This window comes from Stylophora pistillata, chromosome 3, assembly GCF_964205215.1.
Source record: "Stylophora pistillata chromosome 3, jaStyPist1.2, whole genome shotgun sequence".
Classification (NCBI taxonomy): Eukaryota; Metazoa; Cnidaria; class Anthozoa; order Scleractinia; family Pocilloporidae; genus Stylophora; species Stylophora pistillata.
Window position 1 is genome coordinate 7,684,775 of NC_142521.1, and position 22,864 is coordinate 7,707,638.

General features: G+C 38.9%; 2 protein-coding genes across 3 annotated transcripts in view; one reads left to right on the forward strand and one right to left on the reverse strand.

Moving 5' to 3' along the window:
- LOC111328547 (rotatin) overlaps window positions 1-18,897 on the reverse strand; it is a 33,868-nt gene extending 14,971 nt beyond the window's left edge. Inside the window, exons 1-17 of one of the 2 annotated variants that reach the window (XM_022933046.2) lie at window positions 18,674-18,897; window positions 17,756-17,943; window positions 16,576-16,816; window positions 15,662-15,853; window positions 15,084-15,289; window positions 11,174-11,324; window positions 10,644-10,749; window positions 9,131-9,416; window positions 8,421-8,630; window positions 7,437-7,649; window positions 6,055-6,426; window positions 4,469-5,027; window positions 3,674-3,902; window positions 3,085-3,234; window positions 2,221-2,424; window positions 1,472-1,708; window positions 155-373 (exon numbers count right to left, since the gene is read on the reverse strand). In XM_022933046.2, the coding sequence (XP_022788781.2) occupies window positions 155-373; window positions 1,472-1,708; window positions 2,221-2,424; window positions 3,085-3,234; window positions 3,674-3,902; window positions 4,469-5,027; window positions 6,055-6,426; window positions 7,437-7,649; window positions 8,421-8,630; window positions 9,131-9,416; window positions 10,644-10,749; window positions 11,174-11,324; window positions 15,084-15,289; window positions 15,662-15,853; window positions 16,576-16,816; window positions 17,756-17,943; window positions 18,674-18,764 (3,854 nt within the window). In that variant the 5' untranslated portion in view covers window positions 18,765-18,897. Of the gene's footprint in view, window positions 1-152; window positions 374-1,471; window positions 1,709-2,220; window positions 2,425-3,084; window positions 3,235-3,673; window positions 3,903-4,468; window positions 5,028-6,054; window positions 6,427-7,436; window positions 7,650-8,420; window positions 8,631-9,130; window positions 9,417-10,643; window positions 10,750-11,173; window positions 11,325-15,083; window positions 15,290-15,661; window positions 15,854-16,575; window positions 16,817-17,755; window positions 17,944-18,673 lie in introns of both variants that reach the window. The other variant, XM_088754398.1, reaches the window with a different exon arrangement.
- A 44-nt stretch (window positions 18,898-18,941) lies between these two features.
- On the forward strand, window positions 18,942-22,172 carry LOC111347478 (cytochrome b-c1 complex subunit Rieske, mitochondrial). The gene is made up of 4 exons (XM_022954750.2): window positions 18,942-19,237; window positions 20,462-20,728; window positions 21,357-21,649; window positions 21,857-22,172. Exons 1-4 carry the CDS (start codon window positions 19,033-19,035, stop codon window positions 21,902-21,904), a joined length of 813 nt encoding a protein of 270 aa, XP_022810485.1. The 5' UTR covers window positions 18,942-19,032; the 3' UTR covers window positions 21,905-22,172.
- The last annotated feature ends 692 nt before the right edge of the window (window positions 22,173-22,864 follow it).

Consider the following 22,864-nt stretch of genomic DNA (forward strand, 5'->3'; position numbering starts at 1 on the left):
AATGCGAGATTTTGTTCAATGATGCGATTCTAAATGGAAACTTGTCTTATTCGCCCTCGGGGTTTCCATCCTCAGACCACACAAATTTTGGTGACTTGACATTGCTGTTTTTAGGACGGCTTAAAAAGGTATAAAAAACATCTACAGCGCACACCTTTTTGTTTCAGACACTGTTTGCGAACCAGCAGTGCTCGTTTGAACATTTCTCAGCAGCGTCATCTGTGGTCCATCCCTCTGTAAAACTACCCTAGCTACCCAGGCCACCACAGGCTCCGGAGGTTGACGAGGACTGGCTAAGATAATGTCTAACACCTTCAGTAACTCTATAAGCAAGTTATCGTCATCGCTGCTGTTTGGCACCACTTGCAGATATCTAATTGGATGGAATTGCCGAGAGTATAACGGTCACACGTCTGCGCATGTGCGAATGTTTCACTGATGGCATATCAAGTTGTCTTACACAAGTCAAAAACAACTACACAAGCCAGTAAGTGATGGTGTGTCTCACAAAAAGTAGTTCATTTAAAAGTTAAAACAAAAGTAAAGACCTCTGCTGGGAAACAAGGGATACAAAACTGATAAAAGCCCTTTACTGTTTAACTAAAAAAAGTCCATGAACATCTACAATATGAAGGAAATGTCTATTGTCTGGTGGTAAAACACATGGGAGATCAAAACACGTAAGCGAGCCGTTGGCTTACATGTTCTGGTTCTGCAAAATGATTAGCGTCACTGAGTTCCGTTAAAATTTCTTCCGCCTGATTAGTCTACGCTCACTGTTTGCGCATCGGCCCGAGCGTTTCTTCGCGAAGGGGAAAACATGATGCCTTGAGCTATACGAGCAGGCGAGATGTCTGCAAAGGAATCTAAAGGGATCTAATGCCTCATTATTAGGGACTTTAAGCAGTCAGGACGGCAACGCCACGGAAGACGTCGATTTAAAAAAGAGTTTCTACTTTAAGTTAGAATTTCGAAAATGGCTGCATGTGTTTACCGTCTCATAGGGCGCCAGACCTCAAACTCAACATAACGCAGGAAAGTAGCGTTGAGTTCCAAATGTAAATTAAAATAACTTGCCGCCGCGGTTTAGCTTCACAGACGACGCAAACTTTGGTGATTTCACGTTGTTGTTTTGCAAAGGACGGCTAAGAAATGTACAAAGTTTTAAAACGCACGTGCTGGGCTATTGTTCTGCCAATTAGATCTATTGTTTTTTCACGTTCTCGTTGCCGTAGCCGTCGTGGTTAGCTTAAAGTCCCTATTAGTTCATGACCCCCGGCCCCAACAAACCTCTCACTAACTTGTACCCAATCTTCCCGGAGGCGGAGAATCGTTCGCCCTGCAGCGCTGAGGGTCTGATCGCAAGCTATTCCCTGATTGGCACATTCTCCTCTACACAATTACATTTCAAAAATAATTCCAGTGTTCAAGATTTTCTTAGTTTCACAATGACATATCAATTCGTGTGTACCTCTCAACTGCAGTTTCCCATTTCAAAGTGTACAGAACCTCCACTGCTAGTTTTTGCTTGGCTGTGGGACTCTTATCAGCCAGCAAGTGAGCCGTGATGTTACTCAGAGCAACCTTGACATCATAATGTGAGTTTGCTGTCTCCATACACCGCAGGTGATTACTCAGAGCAATTTGAACATGAGTGCAACCAAGAAGTTCAGCATCAAGAGTTGTCCACTGCAAGGCTCGCCAATATCTATGGGACAGCGATCAATTATTTACCAACTTTTTGTTTTTCAGGGACACTTTCTCTATCCAAGACGTTTTTGACGTTGTTGATCCTGACAGCAAACAGGTTGCTTATAGTCTGCGAGACAGGCGCCAAATTTTTCTCTCTTCATCATTTTTTTTTTCAAGCGAGCGGACGGAAGCGCGAGGCGTGCGTAAAGAGCAAGCCACGCGCGACAGGAGTGTGACAGGCGTCAATAATATCGCTCGCACGCCTCCTCTCGCGCGAGAGGAGCGCGATAGGTGTCAATTATATTGCACTCCTCCTTCCGCGTGGGACTCGCCCTTCGCGCTTTTTTTCACGCTTGCCTTTCGCTTACTTCCGCTATATCAACCTCTCTGAGAAAACTTTTCACAAGCAAATAATATCTTATTGTAGCTCTCTGCACCGAATAAGTTAAAAAACGCAACAACTACTGGCGGTAGCGTCTTTAGGCGTGCGCATAACGAGGGCTTACATGTGCAGTAACAATATCTTACCCTAGACTCTTATCTGATTTGCTATTCTCTTCCACTCCTTTTACTTTAGACATGTTCTCGAAGTTTTCATGCCAACCTAGATTCCAGGCCAACCTTAGTCTGGACACAGCTGGTTCTGATTTCAGCGCGTCTTTCTCTTGAAGGTCCGGAGACTGGTGCACACTGACAGGGGTGTGAACAGGAGGGGAGAATGGGAACTGAAATCTGCCAAAAAAAAAAGAAGAGAAAGACAATATGAAAAAAAAAAAAAAAGAATAATGAATGCTACAAGGCAACTTATCTCTTCAGAAGACAAGCACACATTTTTAGACCTGGATACCCAAGATTTATGAGATGAGAACCTCGCTAAATTTAACTGAAAACAAAAACCATACGTTGTGATTAGTGGCTACCCTTCCCTCCGTTCCAAACTGGGCAAGGTTGCGAAATCTAGACAAGTCACTCAATCCTGATTTGTGGGAGCAGTTAAGAGGCTGCGATGTGGACGAACCATTAGGGACCTTAAGCAGTTAGGACGCCAACGCATAGGAAGACGTTGATTAAACAAAACAATGAATATTTTTAGCTTGAATTTCGCGCATGGCTGGATGTGTTCACTGTCTCTTACTGCACCACACCTCAAATTCAGCATAAAGTTTACGGGCAGCGTTGAGTTTCAAATGGAAACTTAAATAATTTGCTTTCGTGGTTTCCGTTCTCAGATTAGGCAAATTTTGGTTATTTCACACACGAGCATAGCTATTAATCTGCCCATTAAATCCTTTGTTTTGCCTCGTCCTCGTTGCTGTCGCCTTCGTGGTTTGCTTAAGGTTCCTAATTTTGCCGAGAAAATGTGTAAAGCAACAAACCGTTTGAATAACATACCTTCTTAGCAGTGATTTTGGTAAGCTGAAAGGTATCCCACTACTACTACTATCAGGCACCACTACTGCAGCCTCATCAAAGAGGAGAAGAATCATTAGACAAGCAGCCTCGTATTTCACTTGACCAGTGAGCTGACACAGCAGGGCACACCTGAGGAGCAAATCATAACAGAAATATTATATAAAATGACTGCGCTAAAGTGGCATTTCCTATGCTTGAACTACACTTAACAGTAGATTTAAAGATTGTCACCTTCGCAAGAAAGTGAAAAAGACTGTACTCGAGCCAAGAGGCCCATGTAGCTGGAGCTTATCTCAGTCTTCATAGCACGATGGGAACAGGATAACTACTCCTCCCTGGATGAGATGCCAGTCCATCACAAGGTTACCCCCCCCCCTCCAAAAAAAAAAACAGGCTTCCCTGAAAATTCGCATGTACCTGTTTATAGTTCTGAGTGGAGACAGGGACTGTGAGAGTAAATTGTTTTGCCCAAAAACTCAACACAATAACCCGACCAGATTTCACACTCCGACCTCTTGACCCAGACTCCACCTCACTAACCACTGAACCAACGCATCGACCTATTTACCTTGTAATAATAGTATAGGAAGACAATTTCGTAGCTAAACGGTGTCTACAGCTAGCACTGTATTCTACTAACAGTCTTAGGATGGTCAGACAGGCTGGTATGACCTCTACCATTGGGCAAGGTGTGGTCGTAGAGTGCAAAGGGGCATCCTGTTCTAATATTTCTGCCAGAATAGACATGCAAACTTCATCTGCGTGTTCCTGTAATAGAGGCTCATGCCACTGAGGATCTGAAAGAAAAGGAAGGAAGTTTTAGCTTTGATTTGTACTGTAAAACACAGCAAGCCAGTAAAAGTGACCCTCATTCAATGGGGTAAAAATGACAAGTAAGATGGTTTTGTCAAAAACTGGTTGGCAAGCTTATGGTGCTTTTTGTAACCATTAGGCCAGTGTTGCTTCATTTCTCTCTTTTTGATAATATTTGCACCTTTAATAATTTTGTCAAAAACTGGTTGGCATGCTTTATGGATGCTTTTTTGTAACCATTAGGCCAGTGTTGTTTCATATCTCTCTTTTCAATCGTATTTGCCCCTTTGTAATAAACCAATAAAAGGGGGAACCTAAAGTGATTTATCATCAGGAAACACTTTCATGGCCTCACTTGCTGAGAAGAAATCATATATTATAAATCCAATCTCTGTAATACTCTTTTTTCTATCACAAAGTAAAAGAGTAATAAATGGCACTTGCTATACATTTTGAAGTACTGTTTTGCATCTATACCTTGGTATATGTGACTATTTGGAACATACAGTCAAACGCAGGAAATGGTTTTACACACAGAACATCTTTTTACCTTGAGAAATGATGGCTAGCTGCTGAGCTGAAGATTTCCTCAGAGCCACATCCAGAGAAGATGAAGACAGTATGGAAAACAAATTGAGAATTTCAGTCTTGTCCACACTGGTGTGTGTTGCTGGTACATGAGCATGGACAGCAGAGGTCAGCTGATCCACCATGAAAAGATCTGCAGCATTGTCCGCCAGAATACCTTGAAATGAACTCTTCCTTCTCTCCCTACTTGCTTGATTTGTGAGCTGCCAGACAACAGATTCAAAGGCTTTACTGCGTACTTTGGAGTCTTTTACAAACATCAGGCGCAGTGCCCCTCTGAACTGCTCCAAGGATGGTAATGTTATGATGTCCCCTTCAGCAGTGACATGCCCTCCTGCAGCACCATGTGAGGCTACAAGCTCCAGAATGCATTGATCCAGAGCTGGATCAACTAGGATTGAGCCTTGCAGCTGGGGTAACGAGGCAATCAAGCCTTCTAGGAGTTTTTTCCAGAGTTCACCACTCATACTGAGACGACCAAGAAGTAAGGTGGTAATGAGTTCAACTGCCACATCACACACCTACATGAAACAATTCCTAATTTTGAATATATGCAGGTACATAGTCTGCACTTGAACGAAGTGGCCCATCCCAGTAGAACCTATTCCAGTTTCTATGTTATGAAGTGCCCAGGGGGGGGTATGTAATCTTATGGATATTGTTACTCTACTTTATTTCTACTTCATCACAGGTACCCTCCTCTCCTCTCCCCCACATTCCTAGCATTTTGTTAGGTATTGTGAGAGTTGAGTCTTACGCCCAGAACACAACAAGATGACCAAGCCAGGGCTCAAACTCAGATGTCTTTAACTCCTGTGAGTGACCAACCCAGAATTTCTCCTTACACAGGGTTCGCACGCTTTTGACCTGTTAAAATTCCATGTCTTTCCAGGTTTTCCACGACCTGTACAAACCCTGTTACGTTATCAATACAATATCATGCAACCAAGTGATGAAAATAAAGAAAAATGTCAATTAGGGGATGATTAGTCAATCAAATGTCAAATTCTCCAAACTTCCATCATAAGGACTGTATGACAGACAGTAAGGAGAATTACCACTGAGATCTTGGGAGTGGAAGAGTCAACCCACAGTTTGGCACACTAACACTATACACCTGCGAAACAAGGAAACATCTGCTCAATCAGATGTCTTTTATTTGTCAAATTCTAATGGTTGCGAGTCTTGAGGGGCAAAGCACAACCAAGCGAGGATGTTTCTAACCTGGAACCAAGTCAATGCCCGACTTCAACACAATGCTAAATAGTGGAAGAGTCAGCTCAGAGTTTGGCACACTCACACTATACATCTGGGAAACAAGGAAACACCTCCTCAATCAGATGTTTTTTATTTATCAAATTCCCTCGCAAGTCCAAACAATGATATGCCAGTTTTGGAACAAGGAGAACTTTCAGGTAATAACTTAATATATTCTTTAAAGCTTTTCCAGACTTACTAAAAAAAAAAAAGAAAAAAAAAACCCCAGTTAAGTGTAATACTACTACATGTAGTGATAAAAAGTAAACAAATTATATTAACTAAACTGACCTTTTCATCCTCATCATAGATTCCAAAGCAGCAGATCTGATGTAGCACTGCCCTATCTAACAAAAACAGAGCTTTTTGACAGACCACAGAGAATGGTTCAGTCACATGACTCACACTGCAAGCTTCTTTCACCAGACTCAGGGATACTTTATAAGCTTGCAGCCTTACTTCAGGACAGGGATGAGCAAGTATCTGTAGCGCTATCTTCTGGCATACAGGGATGACCCTCTCATCTGCCTGACTTGCTGGGTCACAGACCCTGCTACAGATCTTCACTGCTTCAGAGATGAATTCCATGTGCTTGTGATAAGTGACACTGGGCACACAGGCAAGCACAAGGTTAGAGAGCTCATTCAAGGAGTGAGCAAGTTCCTGTAGGTAATGAAAAGATAGGAAATCTTAGCACAAGAAGTGTTGTACAGTATTGTAAAAATTTTTTCTGAGATGGTTCAACTTCATTCGCATACCCTGCATTTATAATAATAATAATAATAATAATAATAACAGTTTATTCACAGTATATCCACATAAAAGGTGTAGCTCTTCATCTGTGAAGGCCTACGACACTAAAATTTAATATTAAAACTAATTTATAATGACTAACTAAATTGTAATAAAAACTATACATGAAAGTAAATATGCAGAATATATTGGTTGGTGGTGGTGGTTGTTTCTATATCTTTACAAGGAAGACAAAGCGCGCGCCTTCAAGAACGCCTTGCAGAGCCTGCAGTATTCTTTAAAATCTGTGCAATTCCTTATATTTGTTGGCAATTCGTTAAAAATCATGGCTGCTGAATGCTGAAAGGTGCCATGTACAAATGGAACATAAAGCCTTGGAGCAACACTGGAACGGAGATGCCTAACGGGTTTAACCACTTGCAAATTTAAATGGGAGGGCCAGTTATCAGAATACAGTGCTTTAAAAATAGTCTTTAGTAGTGAGTAGTCCCTTAGCTCCAGGATAGGTAGCCAGCCAAGATCCAAAATGGTAGATATACTATTTACAAGTGATGAAACTAGCCATAGCGAACTGGAGCCTTTGTAGTCTAGCTGAGAGGAACTTTGGTAGTGGATAAAAAACAATGTCACGGTAGCTTATTTTAGACAGAATTAATGTTTCTACCAAATGTTTCCGTAGTTTAAAATTAGTAAAGTTCCTTATTTTTTTTAAGGTTCTCAGAGTCGCATAACAAGATTTAAGAATAAAATTGGTATGAAATTCCCATTTAAGATTTGAGTCGATGTGTACTCCCAGGAGTTTTGTAACATTTATACATTCCAGTGGTTTACTGGAGATTTCTAATCCCAACTCCAGCTTACAATGTATATCATGTGACAAAACATCAATACTTTGTTGAGCAAAGGAACCACAATTTTACCTTGACTCTACACATCTTGAGGAATTTGCAGGTGTGAGCCATAGAGTCACATATTCCTTGAGTGAAAGCACACAACTTGTGCGAACATGGATCCAGAAGAGCAAGGTACTTCATTGCTGCAGGTCGTAAATGGGGGTGGGAGATAACCAGGAGCTCATCCATAGAAAGGAGCCACATCACTGTTGTTACCTCAGAAGGAACCACCCTAGATGACTGAAAAATGGTTATTTAAGAAACTTAACTGGGAAGAAAGGCATTTACAGATACCACTGAGACAGAATAATTAGTAGAACATAAACTGTGCAAACAAGAAAGTTAATACTCTTTCAAATTAATATGATTTCATGACTTTCTATGAGTAATTATTAGCATTAACTGGTTTTATCTGAAACTCCTAAATAAATTCAGTGGCTTAGTTTTGTACTCGCATATTTTGCATCACTATCTTGCAGACAAAAATCAAGGAAAATTCACGAAAAACCTGTCTAACATCGAGTTTTATTTCTGGGTCACCTCTCATCAGAAGACTTCTACATTCATGAAATCTTCCCTTTTGCAACATGGGTTTGTATTCTGGTAAAATTCAGCATTAGCAAGGCCGTGCTCTAGGAAAAATTGAAGGGAGCCTGCTGCTCTGAAATGGTGAAATCAAGGGTGCCCACCATATGCCTTTTATGAAAAAACTAGATTCCCTAGTGGCCCAAGAACAACAGTAAGGCACCAGGGGTAACCAGGCACTGTTAGAGTGTTCAGTCCTGGAAAGGAGAATGAGGGCATCAAAGGCTACTTTGTAAATCTTTGACAAAAATTTGACCTTTTAAAACAAATCCTCCCACACAATCCTTTGAAGGGTGGTACACAGAGTTTCCAACGATGTCTGCCTCAAGTAGAAAGAGGTGATCACAGCAAAATTACATGGAGATTATTATTAATAACTTTCTGATAATCCTCCTACACTTTCTCTGTGAAAAGTAGTGTACTTACAATTTCCAAAGGCACTACGCTATCTAAGAACTGCAACAGAAATGTTGCCAAATTGACAACTGTCATTCGGTGTATTGGTAGTGTGTGGTTTGGAGGCTTAAAGTCCTTTTGTTTGTCTTTCCCTTCATCCAGGCCAAGCCTTCCATAATATTTGATATGATGCACAATACTCTGACCCACACCCTTCATTATATTTACAAGAGAACTAGCCTGGAAAAGAGGAAAACATACAGATAAGTAGCAAATTTGTTAATATGCTTTAGTTAGCATAATTTAAGGACTTAAGCCACTCTTACATAGGCAGTGTCTGACACTGCCTATGTAAAAGAAAAACATAGTCCCTTTGGCCATCATCATCATGTTGAGTGGAGGACATGAGTCAAACATTGTTGGGATTCATGTCATGTGGTCACAATGTTTTGAACATGCTGTACCACTGAAACTTCCAAATAGAAGACTTCTTACACGTGCAGAGCTTCCACAAAATTACTTCCCCAGCTTCGTAGAAACAAAATGTTGATCCACATCTCCTGTGGTGGGACATTTTTTCTGAGAAGTTTAATTTTGACTAACTTTGAAAAATCCTATAAATTATGTAAAGCTTAAAGTGAAAAATTGTGACATGGATTTTTAAGGTGCATTACAAATCACTTTCTTGGGCAACTATCAAATCGACTTTCATTTACTACCAAACAGAATCAGCAACTAACCATCAAGGAATTCAACTTTGTTCCGCGTCTCCAAAGATCAACCGGAAAAACTTTCACCATCAAACTCAACACTTTGTGTAACAAGCTCACAGCTGATTCGATTATGGCTGAATCTGTGCACAGGGATCCCTTAAATATGGGCACAACTTTAGAGAGCACAATTATACAAAACTCCTCCAAGGATAGCTGGTTCAACTGCAAGGCTTCAGTGACCATCTCATCTTCATCCTCATCACTCGCCTGAGACACCTTGTTGTCAGACACCTTAGAACTGGATTGATCATCACTGAAAGAAAAGGAAAATGAGGTCAACACCACTGTTCCAATTTTTACCATCAAGAAGCCAATTAAAATACATCAATCAGGGTTGTCATTAGAAAATGTCAGAGACGCATGATCTGAACTAAGAAGGCATTTGAATTGAATTATGCTTGCATTGCAAACATGGCATGTTACAAATCAACAAGCCCATTCAAGAGGGGTCTGGGGACATGATCCCAGGGTAAAATTTCAAATTTGAAACTCTCTGAGATGTCATTTCCAGCATTGGGTGACATATCTGCGTAATCTTTGTCAGCCAGACATTGATGTTATAATCAGTTCAAAAATAAATATTTTCAGTTTTTTATCTCAATTTGTAATTTTCCTGCCCAAAGTGGTCTGACTGCTGGCAGTTTCTGCCACCTTCCACCTGACCTAACAACAACCCTGCATCAATATCAATTTAATTCTGGTAGAATGACTGTTTTTCGTTTTCTTTTTTTTTTGCCAATTTTTCCTGTGACTATATACATTTAAGTCACTGTTCAATGCAGTTTTATTCCTTTCTTATCCAGAATAAGTCCAAAATTTAAAACAATTTGTTGGCCCACTATGCAGACCAAGAGAAAGAGAAAGTATTTCAATCTACCATTAAGTCAAATAAATTTACACAGATTCAAAAAGCAAAAGGTTTCTCAGGGCTGTGATGGCACAAGGCTACAAAACATTTCCCTTTCCTAAAAGGAATTATTTCAAACTATTAGTTCCTCTTCTCATAGTCTATGAGCTTCCTCTGTTGCATGTAGATTATGTTATAACATAACCAAAGTAAAGCGCACGCTCTGATTGGTCAATTTAGCGTCCCCCATTTGCCCATGGGTGTATGCTGCTGGCGTGAGCAAATGCAAAGGCTATTTTTCCGCACGCGCTTGTTTTTTTCTGGTCGCATAAGATTTGTTAAATAAAAGGGAACTCTTTAGCTACAATGTATCAATGTTATGTTATAAAACAAATGGTAAACACCACAGCGTACACTATTGAGTTATGGATGCACTTGGGAGGTTTGCTAAGCACTCAAAAAGCTAGAGTCGCTCTCGGCTATCTCCTCAAGCGACTCTTACCCTTCTTTCATGCTTAGCAACCTCCCGCGTGCATCCATACCTCAATAGTGTACGCTGTGGTGTTTACCATTTGTTAAACAGAAGCCATCACTGTATGTGACTCTCATCTATCCCTCTAAGTGCAGACACACCTGTCATCTCCTCCATCTCCAGTTTCTCTTACATTTGCCACCTGTTGATCTGAACCTTGGTTCTTTGTTTCCACTGACATAGAAATGTGCCGGTATTTCCAACAATCTGTCATGAAAGCAGGGAGAGATTAATTCTGACAAGGTAAACTCACTTGCTAGCCATGAACAAAATTAAAAAGTGAAAAATTAAAATTATCCTAAAGAGGAATAAGGTGAATGATAGAGAAGATTAAGAGAAAATGCTAAACTCAGATAAGACAGAACAACTACAGGCATATGCAAAAATGAATTGATACAATTATCATTTCAAAAAAAAAAAACTGCATAGCTTCAAAACTGCAAAAATATGAAAAAATGCCAAAAACTTCATATCAGTTTTTCCTCTATTAACATTATAAAGTTTAACATAAGACATTCTTTAGCATAAACATCATTTATATTTTAGAATAAAAAAATTTATAGATTAAGTGTTTCATACATGTATATAACATTTTACTTTCATGAAGACAAGACAGAACAAAGAGCCAAACCTTGTTCAGGACAGAAAAGCACAAGGTCACACACTGCCATAAGACGTACAAGGACATGATGACTTAGATCACACAGACAGCGTATGGCACCAAGTGTGAGAGGAGCCTCATCACCAAGATGGCCCTTCTCCTCCAACAGTTCTAAAAGAGACTACAAAAACAAAAAATTAATAAAAACTCAGGTATCTATTGTCAGTGTTAATTTTTAAGTCTCTCAAAGAGCACAGAACACAAATGTCTGATTTTAGTAATGACAATAATTAACCATAAATAATTCATTTGAAAACACTTAGTGTTAAATAGATTTTTAATTTTCATTATGATAATAATTCCAATCACCAGAGGTAGTGAGATAATTGCTCCTAGAAACAAAAATAAAATAAATCTCAATGACAGAAAAGACTGACCTGACATTTTCATTTCCTTATATTTTTTTGAACTACAATTAATTTGACTTGATTCTTGCCATGAACAATTTGCCAGCTTACAATGAAAGATGGAGTTCACAAGATTTAGCAGTTTATTATAAATTGAAGTTGAGTGAAGTATGACAGAACTTTGGTGAAGACATTTTGACCTTGTCTTGGCCAACTGGTCCTGTTTTTAGTGGCAATGTGTTGTTTAACTTCTTTGGGCAGGCTTTCCAGGGTTGGCAATGATTAAGTAACAACTAGAAACAAGGAAGGTTCCCACGATGACCTTTATTATGTGCCTCACTCAACTGATATTCTTTTAATGAGTGTGTAAAATCTTTCAACAAGGAAAATATAATAATTATTTCCATGATCATTGTGATAACATTTCACCCCTTGGGTGCCATGTACCATTTTTACACTGCAGGTGATGCTATGTGAATGTAAGTTGCTTTCAGTATGACTGGCCTTGATTGTTCAAAAGATGGATAGCGTTAACCACTGGATATATCACTAATTATTAAAAACTGGATCACTGGATAATGCAATTGAAGACTTTTTATTGGCTTAGCCATTATGGTGTATGAGCCAATATACCATAATTTAACCCTGGTGAAAATCCTGTCCAGGATCCTGTAGGATCCTGTAGGATCTTGAATAGGAACAGGATCCTAACTAGGATCCTGTATAGGATTTTAATCCTGACTAGGATCCTAGAAAGATAACAAATCCTGAATAGTTTGGATATATCAACAAAGTTGAAATGGTAAATTGGCCACCGTGATGATTACAAAAGCTGACGTTTCGAGCGTTAGCCCTTCGTCGGAGCGAAGGGCTAACGCTCGAAACGTCAGCTTTTGTAATCATTACGGTGGCCAATTTACCATTTCAACTTTGTTGATATATCCAAATTATTTCGTTACTCCCACCGACGCAGCCCCAAACAGTTTCTTTCGAAACTATCAGCCTTTATTCAAATCCTGAATAGGATCCTAAGTAGGATCTTAGAGATAAATAGGATCCTATGTAGGATCACTGCCCTGATCAGGATCCTGGGCAAGAATAATATCCTGGATATATAGAGGATCCTATGTAGGGTCATTATCCTGATAAAGATCCTGGGCAAGAATAGGATCCTGGATTATATATAGGATCCTATGTAGGATCACTATATCCTGATCAGGATCCTGGGGAAGAATAGGATTCTGGACATCTATAAGATCCTATGTAGGATCACTATCCTGATCAGGATCCTGGGGAAGAATAGGATCCTGGATATATATAGGATCCTATTTAGGATCACTATCCTGATCAGGATCCTGGGCAAGAATTGGATCCTGGATATATATAGGATCCTATTTAGGATCACTATCCTGATCAGGATCCTGGGCAAGAATAGGATCTTGGATAATTATATACTAATAGGATCCCATGTAGGAAGACCATCCTGATCAGGGGGTGGGCTCTGTCAGTCTCGGGAGACTATGGAGTTGCACTCTGGGTGGTGATTCTGATGCAGTGTTGGGATTGGGTGATTGACAAGTATTGTACAGTTATAAATCTGCAAACACAGCAAAACTTTTAGACTTTGCACTTAACAACAACATGAACCATTGTCTTTAAAACTGTTGACAGTGCTTTTCTTTTTAAAACCGTCACAAAGAGGTAATGTTTACCTATCAAGTAATGCAAGGTGAGCACTTTGCTTTGATCATCAGTTGATTTAAAACTCAAAGAATCTTTTTATATAAATAAGATCAAACCTGAACTTAACAAACAATTGCAGCATTATAACACTTTCCTAGCATTTTAGTCTACACCTTTGATGTTTGATGTCACGTAATTAGTACCCGCTTTTGTATTACATCATATTGTAAATAATGTATTCATCTACTGTATGCAATATAATTGTTCATACTCAGTTACTCATTGACTGAAGATGGCATATGCGTGCCGAAACAGGTCTTTCAAAAAAGTTGTATATTTCTTACAATGTTTACCATACTTGCTATTACTGCGACCTGATGGAATTATTGTTTTAACCGAATTTAAAAAAGGTGAAGGTAAGTCTTAAGATTATAACCTTGAGGAAGATCAATTATTAATCCTGACTTCATACACAATGCCAAAATGGCCTCCACCGCCTTTGATGATTTGCTAGATGTAGTGGAATTCCATGCTGACAAAGATGATTTAAGACAGGTCAAGAATCACACGAAAGATTACATAGCAGGACTAAAGGAAATAGATGAAGAGGAAAATGAAGAAGAAAATGAAGAAGAAAAATTATGAGCGCACGTCATGGAAGCTTTTTTTGGCATTTGTAAGATATCATTACAAGAAATCTTTGAAGCCTAATCCATGTGATTGTGCTGATTGTAGAAAATGGAAGGAGAAATTATAAGAATCTGACAACAGGAACATTTAAGACTAAAGTCACAGCAGATAAAATGTTAAATAAAGTTTTTATTTGTTTTTTTTATTAACCTTAATTGTAATTTATATTATTTGCTGTGTCTTGAATTTAAATTATTACTCTCACTCAAACTCAGCCCTGCGGTTATTGCTTATAGGATATGTAGGATCCTATAGAATCTTTAGGATCTTGTACAGGATTCTGTTTCACCAAAATAGGATCTTGTACAAGAACCTATAGGATCCTATAGGATCTTGTACAAGATCCTACAAGATCCTATAGGATACCATAGGATCTTGTACAAGATCCTGTAGGGTCCTGTTGGATCCATAGGATCTTGTACAAGATCCTACAGGATCCTACAGGATCTTGTACAAGATCCTGAATAGGATTTCAGGTAGGATCCTTGTAAGGATCCAATCAAGATCTTGGACAGGATCCTGAACAGGATTTTCACCAGGGAATATCTGTACATTGTAACATCCTGTTTCTTCTTACAAAATAAAGTCAAGAAAATTTGTCTAATATCTTGAGGTCGTTTTTCTTAATAAAACAATTATTCCACTCACGCTTGTTGGATATGAGATGATTATAGCCAACTCAGCGCTACACGCCTCGTTGGCTATCTGTCATCTCATATCCAATGCACGCTCATGGAATAATTGTTAATAATCCAGTAGCAAAGTGTTAAAAGAAAATTACTGCACAATATGCTGACAACCATTTAACCACTGAATAGCTCTAACCAGCCTTTAAAAAACCAAGGCCTGGGGCCTGTTTCTCAAAAGTCCCATAACTTAACAGGCCCATAAAGCTGTTCTGTTTTCATTCAAGACAGGGATTTCAAAGGTTTTGAAAATGATACAATAAAACTAAAGAAACAAAAAGGACTGGTTTGGATACCAGAACCTGCTTTCCTATCCTTTAAATTTTTATTTTAAAACATGGCTTCTGGCCCGTTAAGTTACCAGGACTTTAGAAACAGGCCCCTGGAGTTATACTGAGTCTCTCTAAATTTCAACATATGCAGGATGCCACATAGATGCTCAGGGGTTTAAGTAGAGACATATTTTCTTGTTACCTGAAGCACGTTTGGTCTGTGTAAGAAGATCTCAGCTGGGAAATCCTTAAACAGAACATCTCTGAGAAACTCACAAGACTTAGAGACCAGGGAGGAGCTTCTGCTTTGTAGACGGCTGGCTGTCACAGACAAAATGTGTCTATCACTGGCTGACAAAGGTAACCATGGGACAAAGGTGAGGCTTGACTTGTTGTCACTAAAAGTTCCTAAAAAATACAGCAGTTTCAATGTCATATGGGTAAAAGAAGATCACAGATTGACTTTTTTCCACAAGCATCTGTAATTCTCAATAGCAAAAGATTATTTAAATAAGCTCAAGTTTATCTCACTAATTGTAGACCATGAACACTTGGTAATAAAAACATTGCAGCCTGCCATATGACTGCTGAACATAGGTTGCCAATTGAAAATAATTACGTTTGCTGAAAATTTAGTTGTGTACTGTATTGTACTGTACATAGCTTAGAGTGATGAGACAGGCTGAGCATTTGATACTAGGTTAGGATTTCATTCCTGAATATAGCTGACTTTCTTTTATTTTGTGATTGTGGAGAATTATTTTACTACAAACAGTTTACCTGTGGTTTGTTTACTTGATGAGGATTCTGAGTGTGTCTGTCTTTGTAGAGAAATGGCTTTTTGAGTGATGCCACCTTGTTTCTCAAAATATCCACTGGCTACACTGATAGGTGACAAGAAGGCTATGCTACCTTCAGGGTGGGGATTAGTTTTTGAAGACTGGGTGTGGAGAGATAAGACTGCAGTTTGACCTATGAATGGAGTAGCATAAAAACTGCTGTTATCATGAAGGTCTCTACTGCACTTAGTAAAATTTCATTTATTTTCAATTGCTAAAGAATCTGTCTGTAGTTCCCAAGGGTTTTGTTAGGGGTGGGGCACTGGGCAAATTGACCAGGTGTGATGATGGTTTTACTGACCAGGGCCAGATTGTTCAAAGGTGGGTTAGGATAACCCAGGGTTAGTGTGAAATTTAATTTTAGATCTGAAAGCTTTAAAAGAAAATTTAGTTCAATTCCATTTGTCGACAATTTCATAATTGAATGCTCTAAAAAGAATTGGGAAAGTTGTCCCAAAACAGCCTTTGCACAGAGAAATATAGAAACCTGGATTAAAATTTAACCCTGGATTAGTGCTAACTGGCCTTCGAACAACTGGGCCCTGGTTTGACGATCTGGGGGAAACTTTATCTCATTAAAAAGTTCAGTTCAAAAAAGTTTTGCCCATCTGAGAAAACCAGTTGCTCTCCTGCTGAAAGCATTTAACAAAACCCCTTGAGTTCCATGAGACAAGTGCGCATGGTAATTTTTTGTCCTATCATTTTTTGTCCTATTGTCCTCACTCAGAGCAGGACAAATTTTTTATCAGGCCTGAAATCTGATAAATTTTTCAATTTACACACCATGATCATATAAACATGTATATTATGTCTACCAGCCTGGTAACTTTCAGTTCAAATCTGGTTAGTACTCACCATGGGACTGCTGATACTTATCATGATCCAATGAAGTTTGAGTTTGTTCCACTGACCCAGGGTTGTGCTCCTCATACAAGCACTGCCGACTAAGATCCACAGCATCCTCTTGTGGTAGACTCAGTAGTTGGTGTATCACATTGTCAACATTTTGGTGTAATTCAGGATCAACATCTTGCCTTAGGTGTGATAGAAATTCTACTGCTCCAATGCTAAGCAGGCCCTCTGCTCCAGAAACAGGCTGATGGAAACAGTAAAAAAAAAAAAAAACTTGAAGTATCATGAAGCATGAAAATGTTGTTGCTTTTTATCGGCTAATGATTTCTTAAGTAGTCCTGATCCACAGAAATGTATTACCTTTAGTCAAATGAACAAAAAAAAACTACCTGTAAATCAAGTTTGTGACCAAAAATATTAAATGGTATCAATACTCAGACAAACAGTTGCTTACAAGTACCGGTAGATACAAATTATATGAATCCAACGGGCTAAATAAAGCCTGTTAACCTTTCACTCCCGTGAGCGACCAAGACAGAATTTCTCCTTACAATGTCCATACAATGTCATTTAATTTAATTTTTAATTTATCAGCTTCGCCAACAAGCAGGGACCCCGCAACAGCTTGCACCAATTACTGCAGGCCCTAGTATCCACCCATCCCACCCCAGAGGAGGACATCCACCACAAAGTGATCTCGTGTGTGGGAAATTAACCTCTCCTACCCCAATCCTGTAGGAGACAGGACCAACGGTTTTTCATCCTTATCCGAGAAGACTAGAATGTCTATCCATTTCCTGATATTATAGAATGGTAGCACATTCTCCTTAGTAATTTTAAGACCTTGAGTGTTGGTCCGGCTGGGACTCGAACCCTTGACCTCCCGCTCAACAGTCCGGCGCTCTATCTATTGAGCTAACCAGGAGGTGGTTTAATGTCAAACGTATTAGTGTTGAGAATAACGAAAAATATCTACATGGGGATTATTAGTTGATTCAAAACCAAATGCTCTGTACTAACATGACAAACAGTGATGAGAATTAGGTAGTAACAAGATCTTGGGATTGAAAGGGTTCATGTTCATGTAATAAACCTCTTCTAATAGAGAGCATTAATAATTGGTATTTCACTTTATCAACAAATTGAGACTAAATGCTTTAGCCACTATGTACTGTAAACTCACCCTTGACAGAATTTCAAGAATTCCCAAGACCTCCTTTTTAAGAGGTGGCTTTGGAAAGTTGAACCATTTTAAAAGATTAATCAGTAACTCCCTCTCTTGAACCAGATCAGCTGGACAAACCAACTTGTGTTCTAGCTTGAATAAAATGTTCCTCAGTGCTCTCACACGAATTTCCTCCACATGATGACCTATTAAATTGAATTGAATTGAATCTTTATTAAGGCATAAGATAAATAATCACATATCCTATGTTACATCATTAAAAGAAGTGATATACATAAATTACAGAGAGAGTCAAGATAAAAATTATAAGACTAGATTATGTTTAAAAATTAAGCGATTGACAAACGTGTTTTTGAACCTATCAGTGTTTATTTTAGGATGGTGACTTGTCTCTTTCCTCAGATTGTACTTGGTTGATTTCTTTTTTGGCAGAGTGATCTCATAATGATTAGCATAATTTAAAGGATAACTGGAATAGTATCAGACTGAAATTTTACAATACCAGAATAAAGAGAGGTATATTATTATTATTAAGACTACTAACTTACTAAGCTTGTATTTAACAACTACCTGTACTGTACAGTGTTGTTCATTATACGCTTGAGATTTCTAATCGGCAAAAGATTCCATGTTGCCATGGGTCTATTCAATAATAGATAACAGACGATGTCAAAATGTACTGCTAAAAAAAGAGGCACACAAAGTGCAGCTGAGTGTGTCAGTGATGTGCTGGCCGAATTTTGATGTCATCTATGATGTATTAATTACTGATAACTCCCACAGCAACATGAAATCTGTTTGTGTTATAAAATACAAAAGCAAACAATTGTTCAGGGTGATGTTATCTTTGCTCTTTCCTGTGATAAATCATGAGTAGGAACCAATCAAACTGCGTATTAAATTCAGCTTTCTTACCAAGTTTTGCAATGAACGACTGCAACACGGCACTGCTATCGGGTTTGACAGCTTGCTCCGTTCTAGCGTGTAACTTACTTCCATCGTTCATAATTATGATAAAATTCAACAGATACTCCTTCAACTATCATTTTTTAAAAATCGATTGAGATATATGGGAAATTTACGAGCCATTTGTTTAGAAACTAACATTTAACTTCGAAAATGGCGCTCAATTTACACATTTTGTCAGCGGTTTCCTTATTTGTTTCTCGTGTTGTATCACGGGTAATTGTGACGCACTTTCGTCGGCCATATTGGAAAACTTCAAGTTTCGTGAGGGAGCAAGAGGCTTTCTGGCGTGAAATATCTCGTTCAGGATGTTTTCCACCAAATGCCTATCGCCAGGCTTCTCAAGATTTCTGTCTGCTACCACTACCCATGTTGCACAAGCGCTAAAAGGTACCCCTGCTGCTGTTATTCCCACGTTTGAGACAGTGCAGAGTCCGCCGGCATCTTTCATAAGCCAATCGCTTTTAAAAACTGTCCCAACTGGAAACATGGTCGCTACAACAACTCACATTGGTAAGGAGCGACTTTCAAAATTTAGTTATAACTCTGAGCTGATCCTGTGCATTTTTGTGTATGGTATGCCTCAATCTTTGTCGTTCGTTTCTCTTCCCGGCGTTTTAAAGCGGTCTGATATATTTGAAGCTTACATAATATTGAGCCGGCAGATCCCTCTTGACCGATGTACGGTCCTTTGACATGGATCATGCAGTTTAGGTTCAAGGACACTGATGGAAAAGCACGGTGAAATTAACTATGAAATATTGACAGGTTTCCATATTTTGAAAAGCTCATGAGTGTATTGTAACGAAATTTTAGATCGTTCACGTACATTCATAATTATAGCCCAGAGCTTCGTTTTACATTGTGTACATTGTGTAAGTGAGTGAGGACTTTATTTTAGCACGATAAGTAAAATCAGCATTGGTGGTGGGGTCGTGCAAACAATAATTACGAAAAAATAAAATACTTAAGACTTAAAAGCTAAGACCTATCGGAAATATTTGTAGTCAGTATCTCTGACAAAGAGATGTGTAGACTTCAGTATGTTGCACTGGGTGTTGTTATGCAGATTATGCATAGGATAGGGGCAAAAACAAACCCCCACTGTGCTTGCATTTTTGGAAATTCACAACTTTGAGGCCACTCTGTAGAGTCATGTCTTCATTAGTTTTCAGCAAGTCTGTCCACAAATGCTTGATGTATCATTGTACTTTCACAAGTTGGTCTTAGTCAAGAAATTACCAAAAGAGGGGGCTTTAAGGGTCCATTGCTGGACCTTAAGATACATTGTATGTGTGGGAAAACATTCGGGAAGCTTTCAAAACTTAATTTTTATTTGTTTTAAGTGGAAACTGGTTATTGGCAATTTACTGCCACTTGTTGACTTCTTCCAGCCCTCTTTTCATTCTGTGTGCATGGTCCCTTGTTTGGATTACCCTGATATAGTCCACAATGTACAAAATTCTGTGTGTATGGTCCCTTGTTTGGATTACCCTGATATAGTCAAGTTCACAATGTACAACATTCAGCTCTACAACCACTTCAGTTTTCCTGTAATTCAGCTTTGTTTAATCAAAAATGTTATTGATGGTAAAGTTAGCTGAGAAACATGCTTTTATTTATATGTTTATGAGAAAGTAGTAGTTCAAATGTTTGCCAGTTGAAGTGTTGTTTGGTGCTATTGAATCAATTTTTGAAGCAAAATGTTCTTTGCTCTGATTAAAACCATCAAAACAGGTAGAACACAAGTTCGTTTCAGCCACACGGATGTGTCAATGCCTGATTTCAGTGCATACAGAAGAGATGTTTCTCAAGATCCAAATCAGCCAAACACATCTGAAATCAGTCGGCGAGCATTCACTTATCTCATGGTGGCTGGTATGGGTGTGACAGGTCTACATGCTGGCAAGAATGTTGTGCTGGAGTTTATTTCCTCCATGAGTGCATCGGCAGATGTTTTGGCTTTGGCAAAGATTGAAGTAGATCTTTCAACAATCCCTGAAGGTAAGATATTTCATTCCAAATGACTTAATTAAAGCTAGGCTTAGCTAATGCATGATATTGCTGATCGACTCTTTTGGTAAAACCTTGTTTGGACCAGCTGCCTTGCCTCTTAGACTTGTTGGAATTTGAGGGCTCCCTTGTTAGAGGTCAGGTCATTTCATCATGTTTCTTATCATTGTACAGATAAATGCTGACAAGGTAACCCCTTTCCTTCCCTCCCTGGTGGATCATCTCATTTGCAACTTCTCGTTGATGAGTCTAGCTCCTGTCAACATCAAGATTTCAATGTAGTTGTATCTAGACTAATTGCAATTGGTTGGTGATAGAAATCTGAAATTATGTTGGTTTTTTTCCACTCTACTCTTTGACTTATCTACAAAACTTGCACCTCCCTCTGAACCCCGGAGATCAAGAACATAAACCAATCATGACTTTGTCAGGCACTTCACTTGTGTTTATGTGTACTTAGGCTTGAATTAACTCTTTGCAAAATTTACCTTTGTATTGATTAGCTGTTGTGTATACTTACAAGTAAAAAGTGCTCTTATAGAGTTTTTACTTGGAAAAAGCTTGTTAGAGTATAGAGGTCTCACCGATTTGCAAAACTAAATTTTTTCTGTTTGCCCAGGAAAGAACATGGTTTTCAAGTGGCGTGGAAAGCCTTTGTTTGTGCGTCGGCGTTCATCTGAAGAGATTGAAGAAGTCCGTAATGTTGATGTTGCTAGTCTGCGAGATCCTGAAGATGACGCTGAGCGTGTAGTGAAGGATGAGTGGCTTGTGGTGATCGGTGTCTGCACACATCTTGGCTGTGTTCCAATTGCCAATGCTGGCGAATATGGTGGCTACTACTGCCCCTGCCATGGATCACATTATGATGCTTCTGGAAGAATCAGAAAGGGACCAGCTCCACTCAATCTTGAGGTAACAATGCAGTGTGCAGTTTTTCTGGTTATTATTTTATTGTTATGTTACTTAATATTTTAGTATTGTGGTTCATTCATTTACTCATTCAAAACATTATTTATCTTGGTAGAAATGAATTTTTGTAAGCATTTTCTCACATGACGTCGTATCTTTGTCAGTTTTAAAATCACAATTCTTATTTTCAACATATTGCTCCATTTTCAGGTTCCTGAGTACAACTTCCCAAATGAGACCACAATGGTGGTTGGATAGAAAATTCTGCTGATGAATCACAATTTACATGTACCAGCCATGTTTTTAATAGAGGAGCCAATTATTGTACAGTGGATGTGATCAATTCAGTGGAAAGATGTAATACTTGTGAGACAATTATGGCTTTGGAAATTGAGGACATATGTCTTTATGTCTTGCAATAACAGTACATTAAGTGTGTGACAGACACATTTTCTTGTCATCAAGCTTTCTAGATTTGTCGCAATGATGAAGTGTATTATTTTAAATAAACAATCTTAAGCTATGAGTTGTCTTTGCCCTCACCCTGTGTAGTCTCAGTGGGTAGATTTGGAGAACTTGTGAGAGGAAATAAGGATTTAAGAAAGATTTGTGTCCAGCTATGCTTTGGTTAACATTCCATAAAAATCTAAATTTCTTTTTTTCGCCTTATGACAGCTTTCTTAAGTCAGGGGTGAAAGGTGTGGGCTGAGAGACTTGCTGTTGTATTGGAGCTGATGAGCAATGATCCTAGTGGTGTGCAACTCAGTCAGCAAAGTCGTAAGAGACGGCACAAGTTGCTGGTAGTTTTTACCTCCAGATTTCTTCACGAAATTTAGAAATTAAAGTGAATCACGTTCTCTTTGTTTGCTCAGAGACAATAGCAAGGTCATAAGTTTCTATGAGATCCAAATTATTGACTCAATGAATAACTGGGAAAAACCGAAGCTAGTATGGAATGAATGAAGGGGGTAAGTTTCTAAGGAAATTGTGGTGCTGCGTTGGTGGGGGAGTTTAACAAGGGAATTTTGGTTTTATCAACTGGGTTGATAAAATAAATTGGCCAACGAAAAGAGTTTCAAAGTTGACGCTACGAGCGCTAGTCCCTTGTCATTCGCTCGGACGAATGGCTAGCGCTCGAAACATCAGCTTTTAACTCTTTTACGGTGGCCAACTTACGTCATCAACTCGGTTGATAAAACCAAAATTACCTAGTATAGA

Excerpts from the sequence above, each read along its gene's own strand:
- LOC111347478 (XM_022954750.2), top strand. The coding sequence starts at position 19,033 with ATGTTTTCCACCAAATGCCTATCGCCAGGCTTCTCAAGATTTCTGTCT. Across the intron at positions 19,238-20,461 it reads CGCTACAACAACTCACATTG|GTAGAACACAAGTTCGTTTC; the intron begins GTAAGGAGCGAC and ends CCATCAAAACAG. Across the intron at positions 20,729-21,356 it reads TCTTTCAACAATCCCTGAAG|GAAAGAACATGGTTTTCAAG; the intron begins GTAAGATATTTC and ends CTGTTTGCCCAG.